General features: G+C 44.7%; 1 protein-coding gene across 1 annotated transcript in view; it reads left to right on the top strand.

The window, feature by feature from the left end:
* The window catches only part of kcnn1a (potassium intermediate/small conductance calcium-activated channel, subfamily N, member 1a), a 29,024-nt gene extending 10,059 nt beyond the window's left edge, over window positions 1-18,965 (top strand). Inside the window, exons 2-10 of the mRNA XM_063220332.1 lie at window positions 584-1,057; window positions 3,959-4,054; window positions 4,433-4,851; window positions 6,553-6,561; window positions 12,349-12,490; window positions 13,338-13,448; window positions 13,951-14,080; window positions 15,769-15,845; window positions 18,681-18,965. Of these exons, the coding sequence (XP_063076402.1) occupies window positions 584-1,057; window positions 3,959-4,054; window positions 4,433-4,851; window positions 6,553-6,561; window positions 12,349-12,490; window positions 13,338-13,448; window positions 13,951-14,080; window positions 15,769-15,845; window positions 18,681-18,965 (1,743 nt within the window). The remainder of the gene's footprint in view (window positions 1-583; window positions 1,058-3,958; window positions 4,055-4,432; window positions 4,852-6,552; window positions 6,562-12,348; window positions 12,491-13,337; window positions 13,449-13,950; window positions 14,081-15,768; window positions 15,846-18,680) is intronic.
* The last annotated feature ends 5,240 nt before the right edge of the window (window positions 18,966-24,205 follow it).

The raw sequence follows: 24,205 nt of genomic DNA, 5'->3' as shown, positions 1-24,205 counted from the left end.
ATGTTTTTTTAAGGGATGTTTTAGATTAGCAGGAGCTCTTTGCCACCGGCTTCTCACTATTCATTCATCTGCTCAACCTCTGTATTGTTTCAGCACATCTTCATACTGTATCTGTATCATTCTGTGAATGTGAATGTGAGCATAGTTGGAAAGACATGGCTGCAGCCATGCCATACGCATACAAAAAACTTTGACGAATAGGCCTTTAGAAGTGAGGGAAAATGGCAGATGACAAGAGGACAAATGCGAAAAGGGTACAAAGACCACTTCATGAGGTCATAATAACCAGAGGACAGTCACATATACCTAACCATACAGTGTCTCATACGTATGTGTACAATCACTGTCAGGAGTTTGGCTATGTGACATGTTGACATGGAAGTGATAGAGCAATAACCTCTGACTCTGTCTCTCTGTCTCTCTGTCTCTGTCTCTCTCTCTCTCTCTGTCTCTCTCTCTCTCTCTCTCTGTCTCTGTCTCTCTCTCTCTCTCTCTCTCTCTCTCTCTCTCTCTCTCTCTCTCTCTCTCTCTCTCTCTCTCTCTCTCTCTCTCTCTCTCTCTTCCTTCTTCCCCCTTTTGGCAGGTTAATGGTGGGAGAGCAAAACTGAGCCATGGTGGGTCCAAGCCCTCAGTCTCCGCGAGCAGCCACTCGTTGCCTCAGATAGCCATGAACAGCTGCAAGTACAATGGGGGCGTGGTGAGACCGCTGGGCAGCCTGGCGTCGTCACGGCGCAACCTGGCAGAGCACGACTCCGAGACCCAGCCGCTGCAGACCCTGCACAGCTCCGGGCTGGAGGTGGTGGTGTCCAAGGGCAATGGCAATGGCAATGGCAGTGGCGAGGACCGCAGCAAGGCGTCCAATGAGAGCCTGGTCCGGGAGGGCAGCGGGGGGAACGCGCCGCAGAAGAAGAATAAGGACATCGGCTACAAGCTGGGCCACCGCCGGGCCCTGTTCGAGAAGCGCAAGCGGCTCAGCGACTACGCCCTGATATTCGGCATGTTTGGGATCGTTGTCATGGTGACAGAGACTGAACTATCTTGGGGGGTTTATACGAAGGTGAGTGATTTTTGGATCATCAAATATTTTATTAATTTTGTTTAAAAAAAATGAATTTAAAAGGCATTTATTGTAATTTGAGACAGTTTTGGCATGGCGTGACGTGAAGTGATGTGTTTGCACTGTATATTATCCAGGTCGGGTTTCCCATTACAATATTGTTTAAGAGTGATATTATGTTCACCACAGTGCGCCAAGTGCTGCTTCATAGCACTTAAAATAATGTAGTCTATAGCACACATGATAATGTACTCTCTGAACACTTTTCAGCATCACACACAAGGACGTTGAGTGTAACAGAGCCAAAGCACTCTGTGTTTTACCTTTAATTAGCCCTGAGCTGGCTCACACATCCAGCAATGTCTTTCAAATTGGCAGTGTTGAACAGCACGTAAGGGAGATGCCACAAGCGTCGTTTGACCTTTCATTGGTTTTGGTCTGACAAATTTAACATGGCATCAGCTGGCCGACCAGACTGGTTTGTGGCTTGTATCAGAACCGATCTAGACACAGTTTTTAAATCTCATTTTGGTTGTTTTTTTGTCTTGGCATTGTCAGACTGTCATTAAAGGACAACTCATTATTTATAACAGAGACGTTTTGCTTGCCGAGTGACATCCGTGCTTCATAGCCGTGACAGGGTGTTTGGCATGTTGCCTCGCACCCTTGGGTAGGATACATCATTTCTTTTAAAAAGGAGCCATGGGATGGCACTCTTCAGACTAATGACAGGTGAATTAATTAGTTTATTCAATGGTATGTCACAAGGGAGTCTCAAAACAATTTCCCACATAATTGTGTCCTGGAAGACACGGGAGACTGGGGGTTAGGCGTGGTGAGACCATGGGAGCAGTCTAGTTTCACTGTTAAAAATAAAGTCCCCTAATTGGCAGGCTTTCTGATCATGTAAACGGGTCTTTGCATGAATTGAGATGCCAGTGGCAGTATGCCTTGTGTTTAAAAAAATGAGGATTATATTTCCCAGAATCGCCTAAAATTCTCAAGTCACATAACAATATGTTTAGTTGGAGGATGTGTTAACATATGGATCATTTAGAAGAACATTTTCTTTTACATTCACGGTTTAAGTCCATGGATCTAATGCACTCAGTGGCAGTAGATTGTGTGTTTGGTAAGAGTAGGTGATGAAATGTATCTAGCAGTAGTTGACTTCTTAACAGGGATGTATTGTAAATTTGTATACATATCCATATGTAATATATCAAGAACACAGCAATTGATAAAATACATATTTTTGTGTGAGTAGATTACAGAAGATTTTTCTTGAGATGACTTTATTATCTAAATGTCATGTATACGTTGTTTAGGATGTACTAGTCCAAGGTGTTATAATCAGGTTTTTAGTGGATTGAAATCAGTATGCAAACGGACATTCATTGTGTCCATATCAGGTCCATGCCACCAATACGTACTCAAGTATCAAGCAACCACAGTTTAGTCCACTTTACTCATAAACCAGTGTATAGTATAAGTGAAAGCTAAGACAAAGACAAAACAACATCTTCTCTACTTTTGAGTGTTTATTTCAATCAGACTGTCTATTTGCATAGAATTGATTGCTTTCACCAAGATCCATTGTACTGTATTTTCTACATTGCTGTTTCACTTACTTATGCTCATCACTTACTTACTGACCCCAACAAACTGATATACACACCTCATGAACGACGAAAAGCACATCCGTACACAGACTGCCATTGGAGGTAAAAGCTAATCCATAACCCAGCATCTGAAAGTGAAACCTGAGCAGTCAGGGGAATAGCCTCTCGCTCTGCGCGGCGGTGGCGACGGCGCGGTCTCCGTCCTGTTGTGATGTATGGGCCACACACAGCTATGCAGCACGAGCATATAAACCATCCAATTCATCACATCCCCCTCCAGCCGTGATGTATTCCTGCTCGTGGAGAGCGTTGTACTAGTGTGGGGAGGGGGGTTGTGCGGGGGACAGCAGTGTCGGGGCGAGGTGGGACGGAGGGGGGTAAATGTTTGCAAGCCACGAGCCAGGCTTCACATTTTACAGTTCACTCCTCATTGTGCGAGGCCGTATTTCAACCTGGTGCCTGGTGCCTGAGCTTGGCCCCTGTCCAGACAAGTAGTGGGGACCGCGTGGCCATGATTCTGTCTCGCGTCCTTTCACCTACTATAGACTCCATTACAGATATATATCTATGGGGGTAATGTCTATTATGTTTTCATTATGTATGGCATTCATCTAATAGTGCATCACCAGGGGCGGGCCGGGCAGGCAGGCAGGCAAGTAAGCAGGCGGGCGGGCGGGAAGGCAGGCAAGCAGGCAGGCAGGCAGGCAAGCAGGCGGGCAGGCAGGCAGGCAGGCAAGCAGGCAGGCAAGCTGGCGGGCGGGCGAGCGGGCGGGCGGGCGGGAAGGCAGGCAAGCAGGCAGGCAGGCAAGCAGGCAGGCAGGCAGGCAGGCAGGCAAGCAGGCAGGCAGGCAGGCAGGCAGGCAGGCAGGCAAGCAAGCAGGCGGGCAGGCAAGCAGGCGGGCGGGCAGGCGGGCGGGCGGGCAGGCGGGCGGGAAGGGGCACTTGGAGTGGTTTGCTGCCTCAGGGAGCTGAACCCCCCCTTGGGGAACGCCACTGCTGATGCAGATGGTTCAGGCAGCATGCACCTAATGGGGGGAAATTACTGTATATCATTTGTGTAAAAACTGTCAGCAGACTTGTCTGTGGCTTAACATCCACCTATGTGTGGCATATTGTATGATTATACTCTGACAACATCCGCTGCTAATTATGGAATTCTGAAGCGCCGTAAACAAAATAATTTCATGTCTTGTGTTTTGTTTTTTGTTTTTCTTCTCCCAAGTTCTTATCTTACCACGTTGTGTGTGTGTGTGTTTTTCTGTCTCTTGTCTCCCTGCAGGAATCCTCATATTCATTTGCACTGAAATGCCTTATCAGCCTGTCCACTGTTATTTTGCTTGGTCTTATTATAATGTACCATGCCCGGGAAATCCAGGTGAGGCTTTTCAAAAGACCCAAGGCCACTGGGGGATACTCTGTCCTTAACAAATGTACTGTTGCTTGTACTGTAGTAGTAGTAGTGGTAGCACTTGTGTGGCCTGCTGTTGAATAGAATAGAATAGAATAGAATAGAATAGAATAGAATAGAATAGAATAGAATAGAATAGGACTGTATCACAGCTTATCGTTTAAGATAATGATTAAAAAATGAGATTTGATGAAAAAATATTATGAGTAATATCTACTTGACACAAAAATAAGATACAGTGACAGGGGCATGAACCTTGAAGCTAAAAAAAAAAATCTGTTTTTCCTCTCCTCCGCTCTCCAAACTCCGCATTCCGACGTCCTGCCCTGTTGCTCCGCCCCGCAGCTCTTTATGGTGGACAACGGTGCGGACGACTGGCGCATCGCCATGACCTACGAGCGCATCTTCTTCATTGTGCTGGAGCTGCTGGTGTGCGCCATCCACCCCATCCCGGGCCAGTACGTCTTCACGTGGACGGCGCGCCTGGCCTTCACCTACGTGCCCTCGGTGGCGGACGCGGACGTGGACATCATCCTCTCCATCCCCATGTTCCTGCGCCTCTACCTGATCGGACGCGTCATGCTGCTGCACAGCAAGCTCTTCACCGACGCCTCCTCGCGCAGCATCGGCGCGCTCAACAAGATCAACTTCAACACGCGCTTCGTCATGAAGACGCTCATGACCATCTGCCCCGGCACCGTGCTGCTCGTCTTCAGCATCTCCTCCTGGATCATCGCCGCCTGGACCGTGCGCGTCTGCGAGAGGTAATGCCGCCGCGCTGCACGACTCCTGGCACGCCGCCGTGATGCGATCTGATTGGCTACCATCACCGGCACCGCCATGCTCACCACCACCACCACCGCACCACCACCACCACCACCACCACCACCGCACCACGCACACTTACACACACACACACACACACGCGCGAAAAAACGGAAACACACCAACAAACCAGCCAACCACCCCCTTTTTTGCCCCTCCACTCTCCACCCTCCACCTCCCCAGCTGTCTTCCTCCCACTCCATTCACCAGCACCCCTCACTTGCTCATGTCTGCCCCTTTAGGAACATGAAAAGCTACCGCCTACAGAAGGGGGAGTGAAGGGGGAGGTGGTGGTGGTGGTGGGGGTGTTGGGGATTGGGGATTGGGGATTGAGGGTGGGACTGGAGGACGGTTGTTGTAGTTGTGTCTCTCATCCCAACGTTGATTGCGGTTTTAAAAGGGAAAAAAAAAACAGAGACAAGTCCTCTCTTGTGTCGTATGCTGTATTAGCAGTCTATCAATTATTCATGACTGTCTAACTGTTTGTTTGCGGAATGGTTTGTTTTGGTAATGTTGAGCAGCCCCAAGGATGCCCGTCGCTTCATCCTGCTTCATCTCAAGGGGGAACGGTGCGGGTTTTAAACTGATCTCTGCTCAGCATGCAGACAAGTAGAAACGGCTCTCAGTGAAATATGTATATATATTGTTCAATATATATGTATATACATTTTTTTTCGGCATTGGTTAAAATCACCGGATGTCACTGGTAAAAATGTCACAACAACATTGGGGGCTCATCCGAAATCGCTTCTGTTCAGCGGTCACAGAAATGTGTGTGTAGGTGAAGTATGGAATGGTGAACCTCCATTTTTTTGTTTTTCTGTTATTCTGCTGTATGTCAGTACTTTCAGTGCCTGCTTTGCTTCCCGTTGTTTCTGTTTTTTTATTTTCATTTTTATTTTCATTTTTTTTCTCATCCTCCCACCCAGCTACAAGTCACTACTTCACCTTACCCCACTTAGCAGTCCTCACCATGCGTCAGTCGCAAGAGGCCAGTGCCAGGCTTGTGCTCCTAGCCACTCCATAGTTTGAGGTGTCACAAGATATGACCTCCATGCACTGCCCCCCGCCCCCCTTTCCCCTTCCCCCCGCCCTGCCCCTGGTGCCATCTGCAGAAGTGCACGCTAAAAGGCCAGCCTGCTTTCATTTAAAACGAAAAGAAAAAAAAATGTATGTGAATGTGAGTGGGAATTGAAGTGAAGTGTGTGAAGGGTGTGTGGGTGTGCGTGCATTGGTGAATGTGTGCGTACGTGCGTGCGTCCGTGTGTGTGTGAGAGAGAGTGTGTGTGGGTGGGGGTGTGGGGTGGGGTGGGGGGGGGGGGGTGGGTGGGTGTGGGGGGGGGTGGGGGGGGGGGGGGGGGGGGGGGGGGGGGGGGGGGTGGGGGGGGGGGGGGGGGGGGGGGGGGGGGGGGGGGGGGGGGGGGGGGGGGGGGGGGGGGGGGGGGGGGGGGGGGGGGGGGGGGGGGGGGGGGGGGGGGGGGGGGGGGGGGGGGGGGGGGGGGGGGGGGGGGGGGGGGGGGGGGGGGGGGGGAGTGTGAGTGTGTGTGAATGTATGTATGGTATGTGTGCGTGGGTGCGTGTGGGTGTGTGTATTTAATTCACTGTTGTACTTTCTATTTCCCCTCTATGCTGCTCCATAGGGATACCATGTGAGTCCTCGCTCTCTAGCCGTGAAAAAAAAAAAACTACCATTGTTCATTGAGCTGGTGCCACTGCTACTCTCAAACTTGAAAAGGGGTGGGCGTGGGAGGCTAAAAATGGCAATTTAAAAAAAAACATACGTTTAAGAGGAACCACGTGCGAATGTGGCACCATCCTCATGAAAGGATTAAAGAAAGAGATGTAGATAGAAAGAAAGATGTACTGTATTTGGGCTCTCGGTCAGCAAGGGAGTACCTATCAGTTTTGAGTAGCTCTGTAAATCACGTGTCTCTTTTTCAGATGGCTTTGTGATGTACTGGAGGAGGAGGAGGTGGGGGCTTGTGCTAAAATGGAGCGGCTCCTTCGCTTCACCTTCACAAACACGCCTCAGGGTGTCTCTCGCTATTATTGTTGTTCCTCATCCAATTATTAGAGACGAGTAATATGTTCACACCTCAGAGACCCACTTCAATAATAAGATGAATCGAAACCTTCACCGTTTTTGGCATATTTTGTCTTCCGATTTGTTGCTATTTTTAAACACTGTCCTCAAAAATTCTAACGTTGAAATGTGTTGAAAATTTCTGCTAGAGTTAAACCAAATTACTCGACCATTTTTTATTTCATGACAGATTTATCTCTATCTCACACACGCACGTGCACACACACACACACACACACACACACACACACACACACACACACACACACACACACACACACACACACACACACACACACACACACACACACACACACACACACACACACACACACACACACACACGCAGGCACTCAGATGTGAACATGTTATGTGGTTTTGGTTCATGTCCATGTACTAAGAGAGTGGTGAGGGTGATGCGGTCCATTTTAGAACAAAGTCTCAGAGCGTAGTGGAGATCCGCAGTGAAGTGAACAGAGATACAGTTATGTAAAAGCCCTCCCTTATCCATTCTGTGCTTCTACCATGTTCTGAAAATAGGCTTTGGTGCTCACCTGTGGTAAACTATGAAACAGCATGATGGTGTTCATGTTTACTTTTTTTGTCATGTAATTCTGAAGGGTCGTGACTTTGAGTGCGGCAGGGTCAAAGACGTCCAACATGAAATTGTCCTTCAGTGCAACGCATACTTTTAAAAAAATATATTTTTTGGCTTGGCTTACATGCATTTACTTGAGAAAAAAATGTAAAATCATGTTTTTCACAGTTACAGTAAGCAAAAGTATCCGTTAGCACTGAAGGACAATTTCATGTTGGACGTCTTTGACCCGGTAGAGCCGTGGGTGGGTGGGCGGGTGGTTGATGGCCGTGGGGTGGTGTGGGGGGGCTGCGGTGCTAATGTAGTCTGCATCTATAAGTATTACTGTAAGCACACTGGTCAGCCTTGGGGTAGAACAGTGAGAGACTGGACAAGCAAGCTGCCCATCTGTAACACACCTTGAGGGTGGAAAATATTGGAAGAAAAACTGCAGTCTAGCAGAGAGATGGAACAAATAGTTTCTGCTAGAAATGTCTGTCTCTGACTGATTGCAGAATCGAAGCATTTTTATCTGCATTTCCTTTTTTTCCTTGGTCTTTTTATTTTATTCTGAGATATTTTTCCTAGACGTCCTCTCTCACACGTCTGGTTGAATGACTAATCAGATGTCTAGCGGACGTACTTGGCGAACTGCCAAGGAGTGTTTGGTTTCTCGATGGGCTGTGTGGCCACCGAAAAGTTCCCTCGCGGGGAGTGGAAACGTGTGTGATTGTGATCTGGTGGTCCACTCTAATCAATATCCCGTTAATAACCAAATGGCAATCTAATTACGGCGACACCAGACGCCTCGAAACGAAACGGTGCTTTCGAGGAAAACGAGTGACATCCTAGAATTGTTAGACCACGGTAGCAACCCATTTGCAATGGTCCCTTGGGGAGTAACAATGGCAATAGGGACGTCAGCTATGGTGCTTCCCCCTTGAGGTCCCAGAGAGAAAGACCTAATGTTGCCTCTCCTTCAGCTTCTTCAAATCCCGGATTTTGTCTACAACAGTTCGCCAATGATTGAGCCACTAAAACAGCTCATCAACATTGTCCATTTGAAATGTCTCAGCGCCGTCGTTGTTGTTCAGGTGTCATCAGTCAATGTTCATGAATGTGTAATTTGTTGGTGAGTGTGTGTGTGTGCGTGCGTGTGTGTGTGTGTGTGTGTGTGTGTGTGTGTGTGTGTGTGTGTGTGTGTGTGTGTGTGTGTGTGTGTGTGTGTGTGTGTGTGTGTGTGTGCGTGCGTGCGTGCGTGCGTGCGTGCGTGCGTGCGTGCGTGCGTGCGTGCGTGTGTGTGTGTGTGTGTGTGTGTGTGTGTGTGTGTGTGTGTTTCTGTGTGTGTGTGTAATCTGTTGGAGACGTGTGTGTGTGTGTGTGTGTGTGTGTGTGTGTGTGTGTGTGTGTGTGTGTGTGTGTGCTCGTGTGTGCGTGTGTGGGAGAGAGAGAGAGAGAGAGAGACTCTGTTTAGAGGGGTGAACTGATGTGTGTTTGTGTGACATGCGTGAGATCTGGGAATCCTTAACATTTATTTCACTATCTGAAGATTTGTCTGCATTACAATGTTAAGTAAAAATACATACAAGTAAAAACTAAAGTACAAAGTAAAAGTCATTGCCTAAAACCCTTTATATTGTCAGTGTTAAACAGCAATTAAATCCAGCCCATTAATGATCACATAAACTTTGCTCAAAAATTGCCATTAATACATCCTAACTCTCCAATGTGCACATCTCCTATGTACACTCTCTTACAATGTGAATATTTTATTTTAACATGTATAAATGTTTGTTGAATTTAAACCATTCACAGTGTCATAACCATCTGATAGTACACTTATGGGGTGGTGTGGGTTGTCATCTTGGTTGGCATAACGTTGCAACATTGTACGGTTCAAACTTTGTTTTTTGTTTGCTCTGCCAAAAGATTCAACATGTGTAGGGTTAACCTCTCTTACTTCTGGTTAACGGTCCTGCAATAATGTCCTATTCAAACCTTGGAACGTTATTCAGTTGATCACAACTGACCTAAGACATTGTTCTTTGTTCATTGGGGAAATAAGGAGTCACATGTGGGTTTTGAAGGACACTGCTGAAGGTGGGCCATCTTTGCCAGTGCTTGTAAATTCTGATCTAAGTTGAAGGTGGTGCCAGCTCTTCTCCATGTTATTCCAGAATTGCATACAGTATATTGAGAGCTTTGAATGTTGACCCCCACGTCTTTCCGAACGTAGCTGAGGCCACATTTTATGCAGGAGCCCCTCCGTTTTAAGCCAGAAAGTGATCAACCATTCAAGTGTGCAGATAAAATACATCCTGTTTAACTGAAAGCAGAATGTAAGTAGACTTCCATTGATGCGTAATTTTAAGTTAAAGTTTTATCAGTTTTGAAAAGCCAGAAAGGGACAGAAAGTAGTTCAATCATGCCCAGGAGGATTGTATTGTGATCCAGTACCTTTAAAAGGCCATTCCTCTTCATTTCTGATGTAATGTGATTTATTCAGGCAAGATCAGGAAATCATAGGAAGTTTAAAGCAGCGCCCCCCACCCCCCACCCCCCCCCCCCGCCCCACCCCTTTTCTCCCCTCTCGTTCAGTCACATAGAGGATGAGACAGAATTCTAAACAAAATCACTGTCAGTGTAATTAATTTACACCATTGTAGGTTAGTTTGTTATAGAGTGTGTTAGACCTGACTTATGCAGACGCTATTAATGAGAATTATAGAGTATAAGGGTTAGACTTCAATAACACAACCTCACAAAAGGAAACTTGTGATCTGTTCAGCAACGGACTCCAAACAGTGAGCCAGCCACACACCGAGATCTGACACCAGCTTCAAACGAGATCAGCCCCTTATGGTGCAATTATGTCATGACATTTGTTTGCCATTATTTAAATTATTTTGGATTTTGTAAATGCAGTGTTGGTACTTGGATATCATACATTCCAACTTCTATCTCTCTGTACGTCTTACCAGCTCTGATGGGTGAAGCGCTGTAGCTTCTCTGGGCCGCCCTAAAGTTAAAGAAAGAAAACAAAATGACAAAAATCACAAAACAGTTTCTGGAGCTTCAGCACTCTAACTGATTTTCACAGTGTAGGGACTGACAGATGAAGACACACCAACAATATTTGTGTTCATTGGGCTTCCATTTTGACAGTGTCTAAGATGGCTTCCATTAACACCGTCTATAGGCTTGGTCATTTTCCCATGGCTCTCAATATACTGGACTCTATCTCAGCATGCAGGGTGTGAAGATCTTTTTTGGAAAAAAAAAATGCCTGCATGGTATCTACTGCTTCGTTCGCATGCTCAGACTGGGCTTTCTTCCGATCACTGTCTGATTTTGGTAGGGAACACTGTCTGGTCTCTCTCTATATTGCTCCATTCGCATGTTTTTTAAACTTAGGCTTTTTCTTTCACAATCACTGTCTGGTCTTATTACGAAAACAGGGGATGCTCTCTCTCTCTCTCTCTCTCTCTCTCTCTCTCTCTCTCTCTCTCTCTCTCTCTCTCTCTCTCTCTCTCTCTCTCTCTCTCTCTCTCTCTGTCTCTCTCTCTCTCTCTCTCTCTCTCTCCCAGAGCATGTTTGCAGTGTCAAGCTGGGACATAAATAGATGGGTCCGGCTAATGGCTCAGTGCATCATGCGTGGAGGGGGAACTGTCTAGGAGGAACAGTCCAAGGAGGCTTCTTATAGAGACCCATTTTAACATTCCAACCGAATTGCAAAACCATCTGCTCCAGGTGTTTTTTAGCACCATTTCACACCTAATTAAATCCAAATTTGTGGCCAGCGCCAATTTACATGGCGGGTCACTGGCGGTCAGACTGGGCATTGGCAGTTCCGTAGCATGTTAAATTGCTTGTGCTGCCGTCGAAAAGCAGCTTCGTTTCCCGACTATATGCTCCTTTTAACACCACGAGACTTATTTTTTCTCATTCAGAGTGCACTCATATTGTGTTTAATGGCTCCAAACGAATTCTTACACCCTTGTCTCCTCACGGACAGATTATTGATCGAGGTGTGTTGCGCACCGCTGAGGCCGAGGTGAAAAGGTTGAAATGGGTTATGGTGTCTCCATCTTGGGCCCGTCCTCATTAGGCACTATGAATGAACGAATGAATGGATGAATGTATGAATAAATAGATGAACAGATAGATGAATGTTGCCGGAAGATGCTCTTTTCTCAGGTCTTCTGTGTGGATGCTTGTCATTGTCGATGCTCAACAAAGTGATGTTTGAAACTTTGTTGGGCTGTGTTTGACACACTTGTTTTGGGAATGCTGTTTGTACCATCCGCACAGTTCATCCTATGCTTTATGTCAATCACCGTGGATGTGGATGCACCCAAATGAAACAAATTCTCTTTTTTACACCGACCTCACGTCTGTTTAACTCACTGTTGTAGTAGTTAAGCACTATTCAGTTTGTCACGCAATGATGAAAATAATATAATTGCTGGTTTGCAATCTTATGTAAAAGTACCAAATGTTGATACATGATAATGTTGCCAACATTGAGAAGTATGTTATTTTCTTTTGTTGCTACCCTTTTCCTTTCTAATGCCTTAGTGGAATGTCTAAAAAGTTACACTTTTAGTACCACAAAGTACACTGCTCTTATTTTACATTTTCACATTAATTTGACTGATTGATTTATTTAATCACATAAAGAACTCTGCATCTGGTTAAAACGTTTCCTGGTCATCCTTTGCTTTGCAGTGCTTCTCACACCAGCCTTGTCTTCTCTCTGCCCTGTCACCACACCAGGTACCATGACAAACAGGAAGTCACAAGTAACTTCCTGGGGGCGATGTGGCTAATCTCTATAACTTTCCTCTCTATTGGCTATGGAGACATGGTCCCACACACATACTGTGGCAAAGGTGTGTGTCTGCTGACAGGAATCATGGTACGTGTCCCTTTTTCACTACATACTGCGTAGGCAGGCCTAACGAAAGGGGAGACAAAGGGGTATTGAGAGGGGGGTCCTTTCAGATGACGTTGTCCCCAGCCTGCTCAGAGCTGTCAGTGGCCCTGTGTGAAGGAATAGCAGAATAAAGGAAAGGAAGTGTTTTGCCCAGCTTGCTGCATTGTTTTCATAATATTGTAGTAAATAGTAGTTCTTGATGTACATTTTCAGATACAGGCCTATTTCATGTTTAACTAGGAAGGTCCCATTGAGATCTCTTCTTCCAGGGAGTCCTGGCCAAGAAAGTTGCATGAAAAGTGTCATACCGTAAAACAAAGTCAGGCATAACAGAAACCACACTCTATGACAATCAGTATCAGTCAGCCAACAAGCACACATGACACAGTGAGACATGAATGGTTGAGTTATTAAGTATGAGGAGGAGTGGTTCTTAATTGAATGTAATGTGATGAAATGTGTGGTGGTAGTTTGGTACCATGGTGGGACAGTAGAAGGATCAGGAAGCACGCTCAACACCTTGTCTTCTTATACTTTACACTGGGTGCTTAACTTCATCAATGAATTAACTCAAATCTCAAAAGAAAGTGAATAAAGAAGCACTCATCAGATTTCTTTTTTCATTTTTAATCGCCTCACATCACAGACGTTTCGGGCTTACGCTTCGGGCTTGAAATCGCCATTTCACACTGAAGAAGGGTGTAAGCCCGAAACGTCTGTGATGTGAGGCGATTAAAAATGAAAAAAGAAATCTCATGAGTGCTTCTTTATTCACTTTCTTTTGCATTTTGGGACAGTAACAGTAACATGGTGGCATGTCTTCCTGCAGGGCGCTGGCTGTACTGCACTAGTGGTTGCCGTAGTAGCCAGGAAACTGGAACTGACCAAGGCGGAGAAGCATGTCCACAACTTCATGATGGATACCCAGCTCTGTAAACGAGTAAGCAACTTCACATAATAGTCTGAATTTTGAATTTTGAAATTTGTCATTGCCTTGAACAACCAGTGTTGCCAGATTGTGCGGTTTCCCTCACAATTGGGCTGCTTAGGATGGCCGTCTGCGGGTAAAATAGGAGAAAAGAGCATTTGGATGGGGTATCCTGCAGATTTATGGCTATAGAAATCAATAGAGTTTTGTTCAAATTGGGCAGGATTTAGTGCTTCCAGGCGCGTTTTGAGCAATTTTTGGGCTGGAAATCATCAGTCTCATCTGGCAACCCTTAGAACAGCCACTTGACAGTATGCCTATGGATTATATTTTTGAAGAATACATGTTTGTAGTAGGAAAAAGATTTGTAACACAAAATGTAAAATGGGGGAGTTTATTCTAGATGGGAGTTTAATTTCCATTGCAAAAGTTGCATTAGCCAATGTAATCACTTGCCTACCGTGTAATGTCTCCATGACTCCTCAATCATGTCCACCCCCCTTCCCCCATGCAGGTCAAGAACACAGCTGCCAATGTACTCAGGGAAACATGGCTCATCTACAAACACACAAAGTTAGTCAAGAAGATTGATCACGCCAAAGTGCGCAAACACCAGCGCAAGTTTCTGCAGGCCATTCATCAGTGAGTATATGACAGCCCGCCCGAGGTAGACAGAGCAAGGTGTCTGCTGCCGAAATCTGCTGAGACTGACAGTCATAACAGACAACTTGAAAGGGACAGCATAAAAAACGTAGACTTTGCTTGAGACTGATGTTGAGAGCAACTATGCATGCTGAAGACATTGATGGGTGTTTAAAAAATAATCGTGTGAAGGTGGACATCTTCCCATCTTCTCTAGCAAAAAAATGTATGATGAATTGCGCTGTCACGGTAATCCTAGACTGCAGGGTTTTTGTCATCATGTGGTGATTAGAAGCTGCCTCACAGGTCATGTTTTGTGTGACGTGACTACTGTCTTCTTTCTTCTTTTCCTCCCCCTTTTAAACCCTTTGCCCTGTGCTTACTGTGAGAAGTGTAATAGTTCACCGGCTGTTGTTTGTGTACTGAATGTTGTGGGTTCTAAACTTGAACTGTGTTCTTGTTCTGTCTTGTTCTGTTTCGCTCTATCACCGCAGAGCTCAGAAGTAAGTTGTGTCCTTGGTGTTTGCCCTTTTCTCTCTCTCTCTCTCTCTCTCTCTCTCTCTCTCTCTCTCTCTCTCTCTCTCTCTCTCTCTCTCTCTCTCTCTCTCTCTCTCTCTCTCTCTCTCTCTCCTTGCATTCTCCTTTTCTGTGCATCACATGCATGAGGTTTGGCTATGGGTGCCAATTTTAATTTCCAGCTCACTCTTGATTTGAAACGACTCAAGGTTTTCCATCGCTCTGCACCTCATATCTGAACATGGGCATTTTTTTCAGGCTTGAGGTTCACTCTGTTCATACAAATACCATTGATCAGTGCAGTGGCCACTGTCTCCATATTAACTTGTGCTCACCAGCAGTGTTCTGTTCATTTTTAATGGTGTCATGCTAAGGCTAGCTCAAGAGCAATCATACATGAGTACTATATTTTGGTCAGATGTAAGATGGTACAAAGGATTTTATTTGCCCCAGAAAGAATACTGGCCCTGCCTCGCTTCAAATTCAATGACCAATACAATTGAGACTGAGTTGGAAAATTAGCTCTAGAAATTATTAAAAAAACATCTTGTTTATTGGGTAGGAATATGCAAGATGGCATGGCAGATGTTCTTTCAGTGTCCCCCTGTAGTGTAGTAGACCCTTGCCTGTTAATTTTCCCTGGAAGCGATTTCCCCTTATCCTTACATCAGAGAGAGAATGTTAATATGTTACCCCCACAACTCTTCCTCCTGGTCTCATGTATGCCACCACCACCATAGCCAGCTGTTTGCCCGTTCATATGCACATCCTTCATGAACGGAGATCTCCCGATGTTTTATACTTCTTTGTTTTTCATGAATTAACCTTTTGGTTTATAGTTTTGGTGAATGGTCAGTTGACTGACTGCGAGAATCTCTTTTGATTCTGTAAGCATCTCTTGAGTGTGACTCCAACTTCAGTTGACGTCACGTGGACTCCTTTTGGTGCACACTGCATGTGTTTGGGAATGGCTGGCTGAGAGGACTGTGAATGCTTGCATGCTGGTCAGACTCTTGTCACACACACACACATTGTGGCCCTTTCAGTGACCTCCTAACAGTGTTCTGTCCCACCCCTGGTGACTCCCTCCCTCCTCCCACCTCCTCACCTCCCCACGTGTGCCCCTACTCCCCTGCTCTCCCACTCCACTCCAACCCAACCCAACCCCCCCCCCCCCCCACGCTTCGCAGCGTGAAGATGGAGCAGAGGAAGCTGAATGACCAGGCCAACACCTTGGTAGACCTGGCTAAGGTAAGGCACCTGGCTGCCACGGCAACACTTAAGGGCCGTACACACACGTCGCTGCTAGTTGCTCGCTCAGCGAATTAACTCAATAGAATGTCGATGTGTTCAAGCGAGACTAGCAGGCGAGTAGGCGAGTACTGTACAAGCGATGCGATGTGGGCGGATACCGAGTTGAAAATATTTGATCTTCGAGCGGGGCGAGTAAGCGAGTAACCAATTGGAATACAGAGTTCGGACCTTCCCGCCTGTTCATTTGCAGTTAAAGCCGCGGGAACTTTCATCGAACGTTCCATGATAGAGTGGCGAGTAGGTGAGCAAGCGAGAAGCTAGTAAATAGCAGCGATGTGTGTGTACGACCCTTTACAACACGTGCAACACTCTTGATCCACTACTCTTGAGATGATGTTGATTCATGACAATGGGACGCAATATCATTGCACATAATTGTAATACCATCATATACCATACTACTACACTATGACTCGTTTCTTTATGACCTTACATCCCTATGTCCTTGGCATCGGATTACATATGTGTCTGTGTGGTTCTGTCCACCCCTAACGGGCCTGGCTGGCGCTGCTCCTGTCCTCTCCCTCTGCCACCCCCCCACCTCCCTTTCCCCAGACTAGGGATGCAAATGATTAATCGATTAATCGACTTTAATCGATCAATGCATTAATCGATTAATAAACATTAATCGCAATTAATCGACAATTCAACTGACAAGAGATCCAGGTGAAATGGGCATGTGAATAGTGAATAGTGGGAATATTTAAAGCGATGGTTCGGAGTAGAATCACCCTAATGCCATTTGAACCGTGACACCCATCCACCTTTACACCCGAAGTGTTTTCTGCCGCAGGCTTACATCAACAGAGTTGCCGTGTTATTCGATGTTTATTCCGGATAGCTTGACTCAAGCGCATATGGATCCTGGGCACCGTCTCCAAACTTTCCCCACAAAAATAACATGTAATGACTCCAAACTTCTACAGTATAACAAATGTGGTTTGTACTCACAAAAAGATGAATTTGAAACTTTGTACATAGTCCAGGAGTTTATTAGTAACAACACACGAGACGATTAGCTTTTCTGCTGCTAAACATCCGTCGACGTCACTTCCTCCAGCTGGGACTTTGTTGATGGAAACAAATACACGTGAGTCCGGAGGGCGGAAAACTCAAAAAGACAGCTTGCGCTACAACTAGAAATTAACCACTTCGGATTTAAATTTTACCACGTTTAATAGGGTAGAATGCCCTAAAGTGGGACGATGCCTAATGTGGGACACCTTAAGGTTTAAGGGATGTAGCTTTGCCCCAAGTTGGTAAATGTTTACAAAACTATAACCAAATAAAAGCCCTATCATCCTGTTATCATAATATCATGATTTAGTAAATGTATAGTAATACTCCAGGGAGGGGTTACAATTATGAAGAAGGACCCTGGGTGAAGTCCATCAAATGACCAATTACATAGCATTTGGCCAAATTTGTCTTTAGGGTATAAATCAATTCCAATCAAAACAACATTGTCAATTTTTTGATAAATATGTTGGGTAGGTATATGTTCATCAGAAAATAATGTGTGGTGTATATAAAATAATGTAATATTTTATTTTTAAACCATATTATTAGTGTCCCACTTTAGGATAGGTGCGTCCTAAAGTGGGACACAAGATTGTCCTAATGTGGGACAGTTATAAAAGTAGTAATTTAATAAGTCAAACAATTACTATGAAGTCAAACACCATGTCCACATGAGAAAATGGGTATTAAAATCTATATCATAGATGTATTTCAGTCTTTCTGGCCTAATCTACTGGAGCACAGCTATCAACACAACATTTGGGTCCAAAAACCGGAAGTTCTTTCCTCAAATAGAGCTGCCATGTTGAAGTGACCAATTGTGTGCAATGGGTTCAAACAGTCTGAGTCATATTTACCAATAAAAGAAAGTAAAAATAATTCAGAAAACATGCTCTAAATGTGTAGCTGATATGTCTTAAAGAGTGGCAGATCACATTTTAAATTAATATTTTACACAAACATGTTTTAGAGACCTTTTAATATACACTGTCCCACATTAGGAAACCCATTGTCCCACTTTAGGGATAACCATGGTTTTTGACCAACTTACATTAATATCCAAATTGTTCGAATTAGAAACACATAACATGTTTTTAAAGGTTTTATTTGATTAGAGCATAACTAGAGGATGAAAAGGGTGTAATTTGTTTGTATTGAAATGTTGTCATTAAATTTTAATAAACCACCAAAGTTGAAGTGACAAAAATTGTCCCACATTAGGGCATTCTACCCTAAATAGAAGACGATGCCACACTCGTGCATATATCCTGGCTGTGGACTAAAACACAAACCTTACAATAAGTGGACAGTCCCAGCTGGAGGAGTAGGAGTCATGACATGTTATTTTTGTGGGGAAAGTTTGGAGACGGTGCCCAGGATCCATATGCGCTTGAGTCAAGCTATCCGGAATAAACATCGAATAACACGGCAACTCTGTTGATGTAAGCCTGCGGCAGAAAACACTTCGGGTGTAAAGGTGGATGGGTGTCACGGTTCAAATGGCATTAGGGTGATTCTACTCCGAACCATCGCTTTAAATCACTTTTGGATTAAAGAACTGAAATAGAATTAATTTAAATGTGGTATTTTATCACACTTTTTAATTAAAATGTTTAGACTTAGTAGTTTTTTTTTCGAGAAACATTGAGATTTCGGGGGGAAAACGCCGTTTATCAATTAATCGTAAGTCGATCGATAAGGCTATCAACTAATGATTAATGAATTAATCGATAATTTTCATCCCTTCCCCAGACCCAGAACGTGATGTATGACCTGGTGTCGGAGCTGCAGGAGCGCAGCGAGGAGCTGGACAAGCGCATTGGCACGCTGGAGGACAAACTGGACTCTGTGACGGGCACCCTCCAGGCCCTGCCCTGTCTCATCTCCCAAGCCATCACCCAGCAGCAGCAGGACCTCCTGGACGGCTTCATGCACCGCTACCGGCCTGCCTCGCTGGGGTCCGAGCGCTCCTGGACCCCCTCGCGCCGCCGGAGATCCCCCTCCACGGCGCCGCACACCTCCTCCGACAGTGGCTAGCCCCCCCCCACCCCACCCCCACCCTCTCTCTCTCCTGCCGCCGCCACTGCCACAGAACCCCGGCACACCGATGGGTGGATTGGGACGCATCGCGTCACGACACGACACGATACGAAAACGCGACGCCAGAGAGCGAGAGCCGAGGCTGCTGCGGCTCCAGCACACTCTTCCTGTTACGACCAGACAGCTACTGAGAAACAAAAACCTGAGAACTTCAACATCAAAACGACAACAAAAAGATGGACTAATCCAATCATTCTAAAAAAAAAAAAAAGAAATTAGTAGATTTATGGTTTATGTTTTGGCCATTGTATGGCTGTTCAAGTTAGCTTTTTTGTAAAGCCCTTGTATACCAATGAACTGAGTTGAGTGTGCTGGAGAAATGCCTGTGGCGGGGATGAGCTTGAGAGAGAGTGTGTCCACCGGAAGAGGTCCAGGGAGGCTGCACTGGAAGAAAGGACAGGTCCACAGGAGGCACTGAGGTTGACGGATGGATTTCCCATCGATGAAACAACAACACGATTGTTTCTGTGAGCCATGGTGATGTCAGATGGCCTCAGACAGCTCTGCAGTCAAGCTTTGGAGATGCACTTAAAAAAAGAGAGAAATGGCAGGAGGACGGGGGAAGTACATGCCATTACTATTGCATAGGATATTTTACATAAAATGCCAAGTTAAAGGATTCTGTTCCCTTGTTCTTTTAAAGGGAAAATGGGGTTGCGACTAACTTTTTTTAGTTATATATTGGCATGTTACTTTTTAGTGCCTGAATGTATAAATTGTGGAGGGTTGTTAATTTACACATTTTGGAGCGGGTTTTTTGTACACTGTTGATACGAGCATTGCATTCCTTTTTCAGATACATTCCTCTTCAGAGAACACTGTCTTAAATATGATGTTTACCATTACCTCCATTATGCAGTTTACTCTATGTTGAAAATCTTTTATATGTTTACGAATTGAAAGGCGAGAAAGTGAGACGTGACTCGGATAAAAGAGACAGATGCGACAGATGTGACTCGGATAAAAGAGATAGAATTAAATATATATATATAGATAGATAGATAGATAGATAGATAGATAGATAGATAGATAGATAGATAGATAGATAGATAGATAGATAGATAGATAGATAGATAGATAGATAGATAGATATAGAAGGTAAGTGGAGAACGAAAGGAAGGAAGGCCATAAAATGTAAAGTAAAATAAAATCATCCAATTTAACCTGAAACCTCATTGTCACAAATCAGAGCTTCCACAGGTCTTTCCATTATGGAAAGACTGCTTATCGTTAGGCTATCGGAGTGCTCTAGGCTATGGTAGGCACAGACAAACCTAGCCCCAATGCATGTGTCACTGCATCTTCGTGGTGAATGGCTATTTGATGGTTTTGGGAAATATTGTGCGAGTTCTTGTTTTTTTTTTCTTCTTCTTCTTTCTTTCTTTCTTTCCTTTTTATGTTTTTGTTCTGTTGTTCTTTTAGCATTTTATACCAGAATCTTTTTATAAGTTTTGCAGATCTCCTGCTTAGAGGTGCAATACTGTGAGATCTAACGACGCACCTGAATGATGATATTACTGGATTTCCAAGAGCCAATGGATGTGTGCTAGCTATAATGATCACAACGCTAAATGCTTCTGCAAAAGGATAAGAGGTCTGTGAAGGACAGTGCCCTCTTTTGTATCCCCTGTTTTTGATATTGATTGCTTTAAATGTGGAGGTATTCTGTTTAACTTTCAGGGTTTCACTTTTTGGATAACACATCATTTTCAGTTCATTCATCTTAGGGCAATATTTAATCGTTGTTTTACAAAAAAAGCCTTGTTATAGCATCTATTGCTTATTTTGCTGCTTTGGCAGTAGCTATCTATGGAGAATGAATTACAGGGACATATCAGTGCAGTGATTTAAACATTTCTTATGGCATTCACAGGGTAAGAGGTCTTGCGACAATGTCAGTTGTACCACAGCCTTGCACATCTCTGCATTAAAGTATTAGTTTTTAAGTTCACATCAGAAGGCAACGATCAGTTTATCAGAGTTATGTCACGTTATGCATATACTGCATACACCTACAACTACACTTCAAGAATACTGGAAAGCACACGTGCAAAGATGCACACATTCCCACAAATGTTCAAAGTCATTTCCAGCTTGAAAGGCATTTGGAGTTATCTTCTTGGTCTGAAAGTATGATCAAGCTGAGAAGTCCTTGGTACATGCAAAGAATTGCATTGCTCCTCTTGACTCAAAGTCAATGTTCCTCCCCTTTGGTCAACAGCAGGAATAGCAAGCACACGCCGAAACAGGATATAGTTGAGAGTGCAACCAATCATACGGCACACAGACAAGTGTCAAGTAGGGCAAAAGAACCTTCTCAGACCATGCGCAGCCCCACGCCTCACATGCACACACACAAACACACAGAGACACCCCCACACACACACGCGCGCACACACCACCCCCAGTGTCTCCATTCTTGTGTCTTAGTTTTACAGTCACCGGTTCCAATACGGTGACCCAAATGTAAGTAGTACAAGGACCATCCGAGGGGACCCTCAAAAAGACAATGAGTAATTTCACAACTGATCCAGAGTGAATGGGGAGAGTTAAGTGGCTTGTGTGAGGCTTAGTCTATTTTTATCTTTAGAATGACCATCTTTGTGACCTTCCTATAAATGAAATAGATTCTGTAGAGCAAATGGTTTTTGTATGTTCCCCAGGGTAACTGTACATAGTGGCATGGGTGCTTGTGATGGAGTCTCTCACGTCTTAAGTCCTGTGATTTTGTACCTTTGCAGGAAGAGGTTGCCCAAGAGACTTGCCGTAATGACACTGACATATTTCAAAGAAAGGGATGGTAGGTTACTAAGTATAGAGAGAGCGACACCACCACAAAGGAAAACCCTCTTTCCAGTGTTCATGTGGCAGGCCGTAAAGATTAAAAATATGGGTACAAGTGTGGGCAACAGTGAAATTCCACCCTCAACTTCCTTACTTTACATGCCAGTCGTTGACTTTGAGCTGTGCGTATTTGTTGTTCTCCAATCTGTACAAAGATGACGTAGAGGACCGAGTGAGCAGCTGCAAAAATTCAATTTCAAAAACCATACTCTGATTAAGCCAAGCAAGCAGAAAAAAAGCTAAGCCCCATTAGGTGAACGTAATCCATTTTACACCAAGGGATATTGCAACAGAGCCATGTGTTATTTTGAGTGTTTCTGGAAGGATGTATTTGCCCTCCATGAGGGCTTTTTAGAGTCTACAGGGGGACGTGGGGGTTCCTGAAAGCTTTACTGTTCCTTTTTTGTTCCTTTTCTTGCGTCTTACCTTCCTGCCGCAGGGTTCTGTCAGTCAGAATGCCCCTCTATCAGAACAACAATAAGTAAAAAAACGACCAGTTGGTCCCAGTACCAAGACATGCATTTCTCTAAAAGAACAAGACGATTACCTGACAACAGGATAGTCAACAAGATACAGCAGAGATGTTTTGTAAAACTAGTCCTACTTCTCCATGCTGGCATTAGATTGTACTCCAACTGGACATGATCAATAAAAAAAAAACCTGAAGTTGTATTACCATAGTTTTGTGTACACTGCCACATTGCTCATATGTAGTTGCACTGGAATAAATGATCTTGAGTAGATACATTTGTAAAAGCATGCTCTCTGTGTCGTTTGTTCTCTATTCTTCTCATATGTTTTATGTTTGCACGGGAAATCACGCACAAAAAGAGGTTGTCTGGGAATGCAAATATACCACGTCAAACTAAACCAACCTACCGGTATATTAGATTAATATTGCCACTGCAAACCACTGCTCTACATCATTGAGGGTAGTGATGAATCAATATTTGTAGGAAGTTAACACATATGCCATTCCACAAGGTGTAACGCTATGAAGTAAAAAGACAATCAGCTTTATTCATTACAAGCAAATTCAAAATCTGGTGCCGTTGCAAAGGTAAGTGTGCCGGTACACGAACAATATAGAGTAGGCCTAACATGTGAAAACGTAGGCAGAGAGAGAGAGAGCAGAGAAGAGCCTCTCAGATAGTTACTTTGATGGCGCTCCCAGGGCCTGAAGCGCATCCCCTCTCTCACTAACTTGTTGAGACAGACCTAGATCCTTATTAGAGTTTTTTTTTTCTCCCCCGCCGTCTCCCAGGAGAACTCGGGGAAGTGGAGCACATCTAGCTGCCTGTGCCATCAGTGCAGAGGCGAGCATATGCCCATAAGCAAACATGGCACTGCGGAGCTCATCAACATTTAATCATCATCATGAAATCAACATTAAAACGCGGGACAGTCATCAAGGGACAGACAAGGCCTGGCATCCCACTTCTGAGGTGATGCAGCTCTGGCTTCAGCACCACAATAGCCCCGGCTTGCGCTCAAAGAGGCTGACTCTAACAATGGGTCCAACGCTTGTACCCAGGGCCGCTGACAGCTTTGGCCAGGACCGGGACAAAGTAATCTGTAAGCCCCCCCCCCCTGCTCAATAGATGCAATGTAATGAGGAACCAATTCTGGTCCCAATCTCTCCTTGGGCCCAGGACAGCTGTCCCCTTTGTCCCCCCTGCTTGTACCCCACATATGGATATTGTGTGTATGCACCTTGTTACATAGGCAAGGACAAAAGGCCCATAATTATGCTGCTCTCACACAGCTCTTGCAGGCTTGTGACGCCTTGAAGTTTCCCCTGCTCTTCTCTAAAGGGAGAGGGAGTGGGAAGGAAAGCTGGCCTGGACCCACTTATTAAATAATGTGCATTAATCTGCCCTGAATAGAAGAAGTACCAGCAGCAATATCTAAATGGCTCGCCAATCACATTCTAATGCAATTTGGAACACGCTCTTGGAATGCCAATAAAGACATTTTAAATTCAATGAAAATTCAGAACAGACACTGCAGATTTTGTCTGCATAGTCGCCTGAGTTTGAATTCTAAGCAGTCTGACAGGAGGAATTGAGTAGAAATGTAATTAAAGTTTATAATGGCTCAGTTCACACCAACAAGTTAACCATGTCTATTTTGGTCAAGGATGAAACAGAAGCCTGACCCATTCTAATGAATGATATTCAACACTTTATATTGAAAACAGCACTAGTAGTGCACTAGGAAATGGAGTAAACATGTGAACAAAATAAGAAGATATTTAATAATTATATGACATGGCTCTTTTCCAGATGGTGCATGGGGACTCTCACTGGAACGCACCAGTGGCCCATGCATCT

The sequence above is a fragment of the Engraulis encrasicolus genome, chromosome 16 (genome assembly GCF_034702125.1).
Source record: "Engraulis encrasicolus isolate BLACKSEA-1 chromosome 16, IST_EnEncr_1.0, whole genome shotgun sequence".
In the NCBI taxonomy this organism is placed as follows: Eukaryota; Metazoa; Chordata; class Actinopteri; order Clupeiformes; family Engraulidae; genus Engraulis; species Engraulis encrasicolus.
This window is presented reverse-complemented; position numbering and strand designations above follow the sequence as displayed.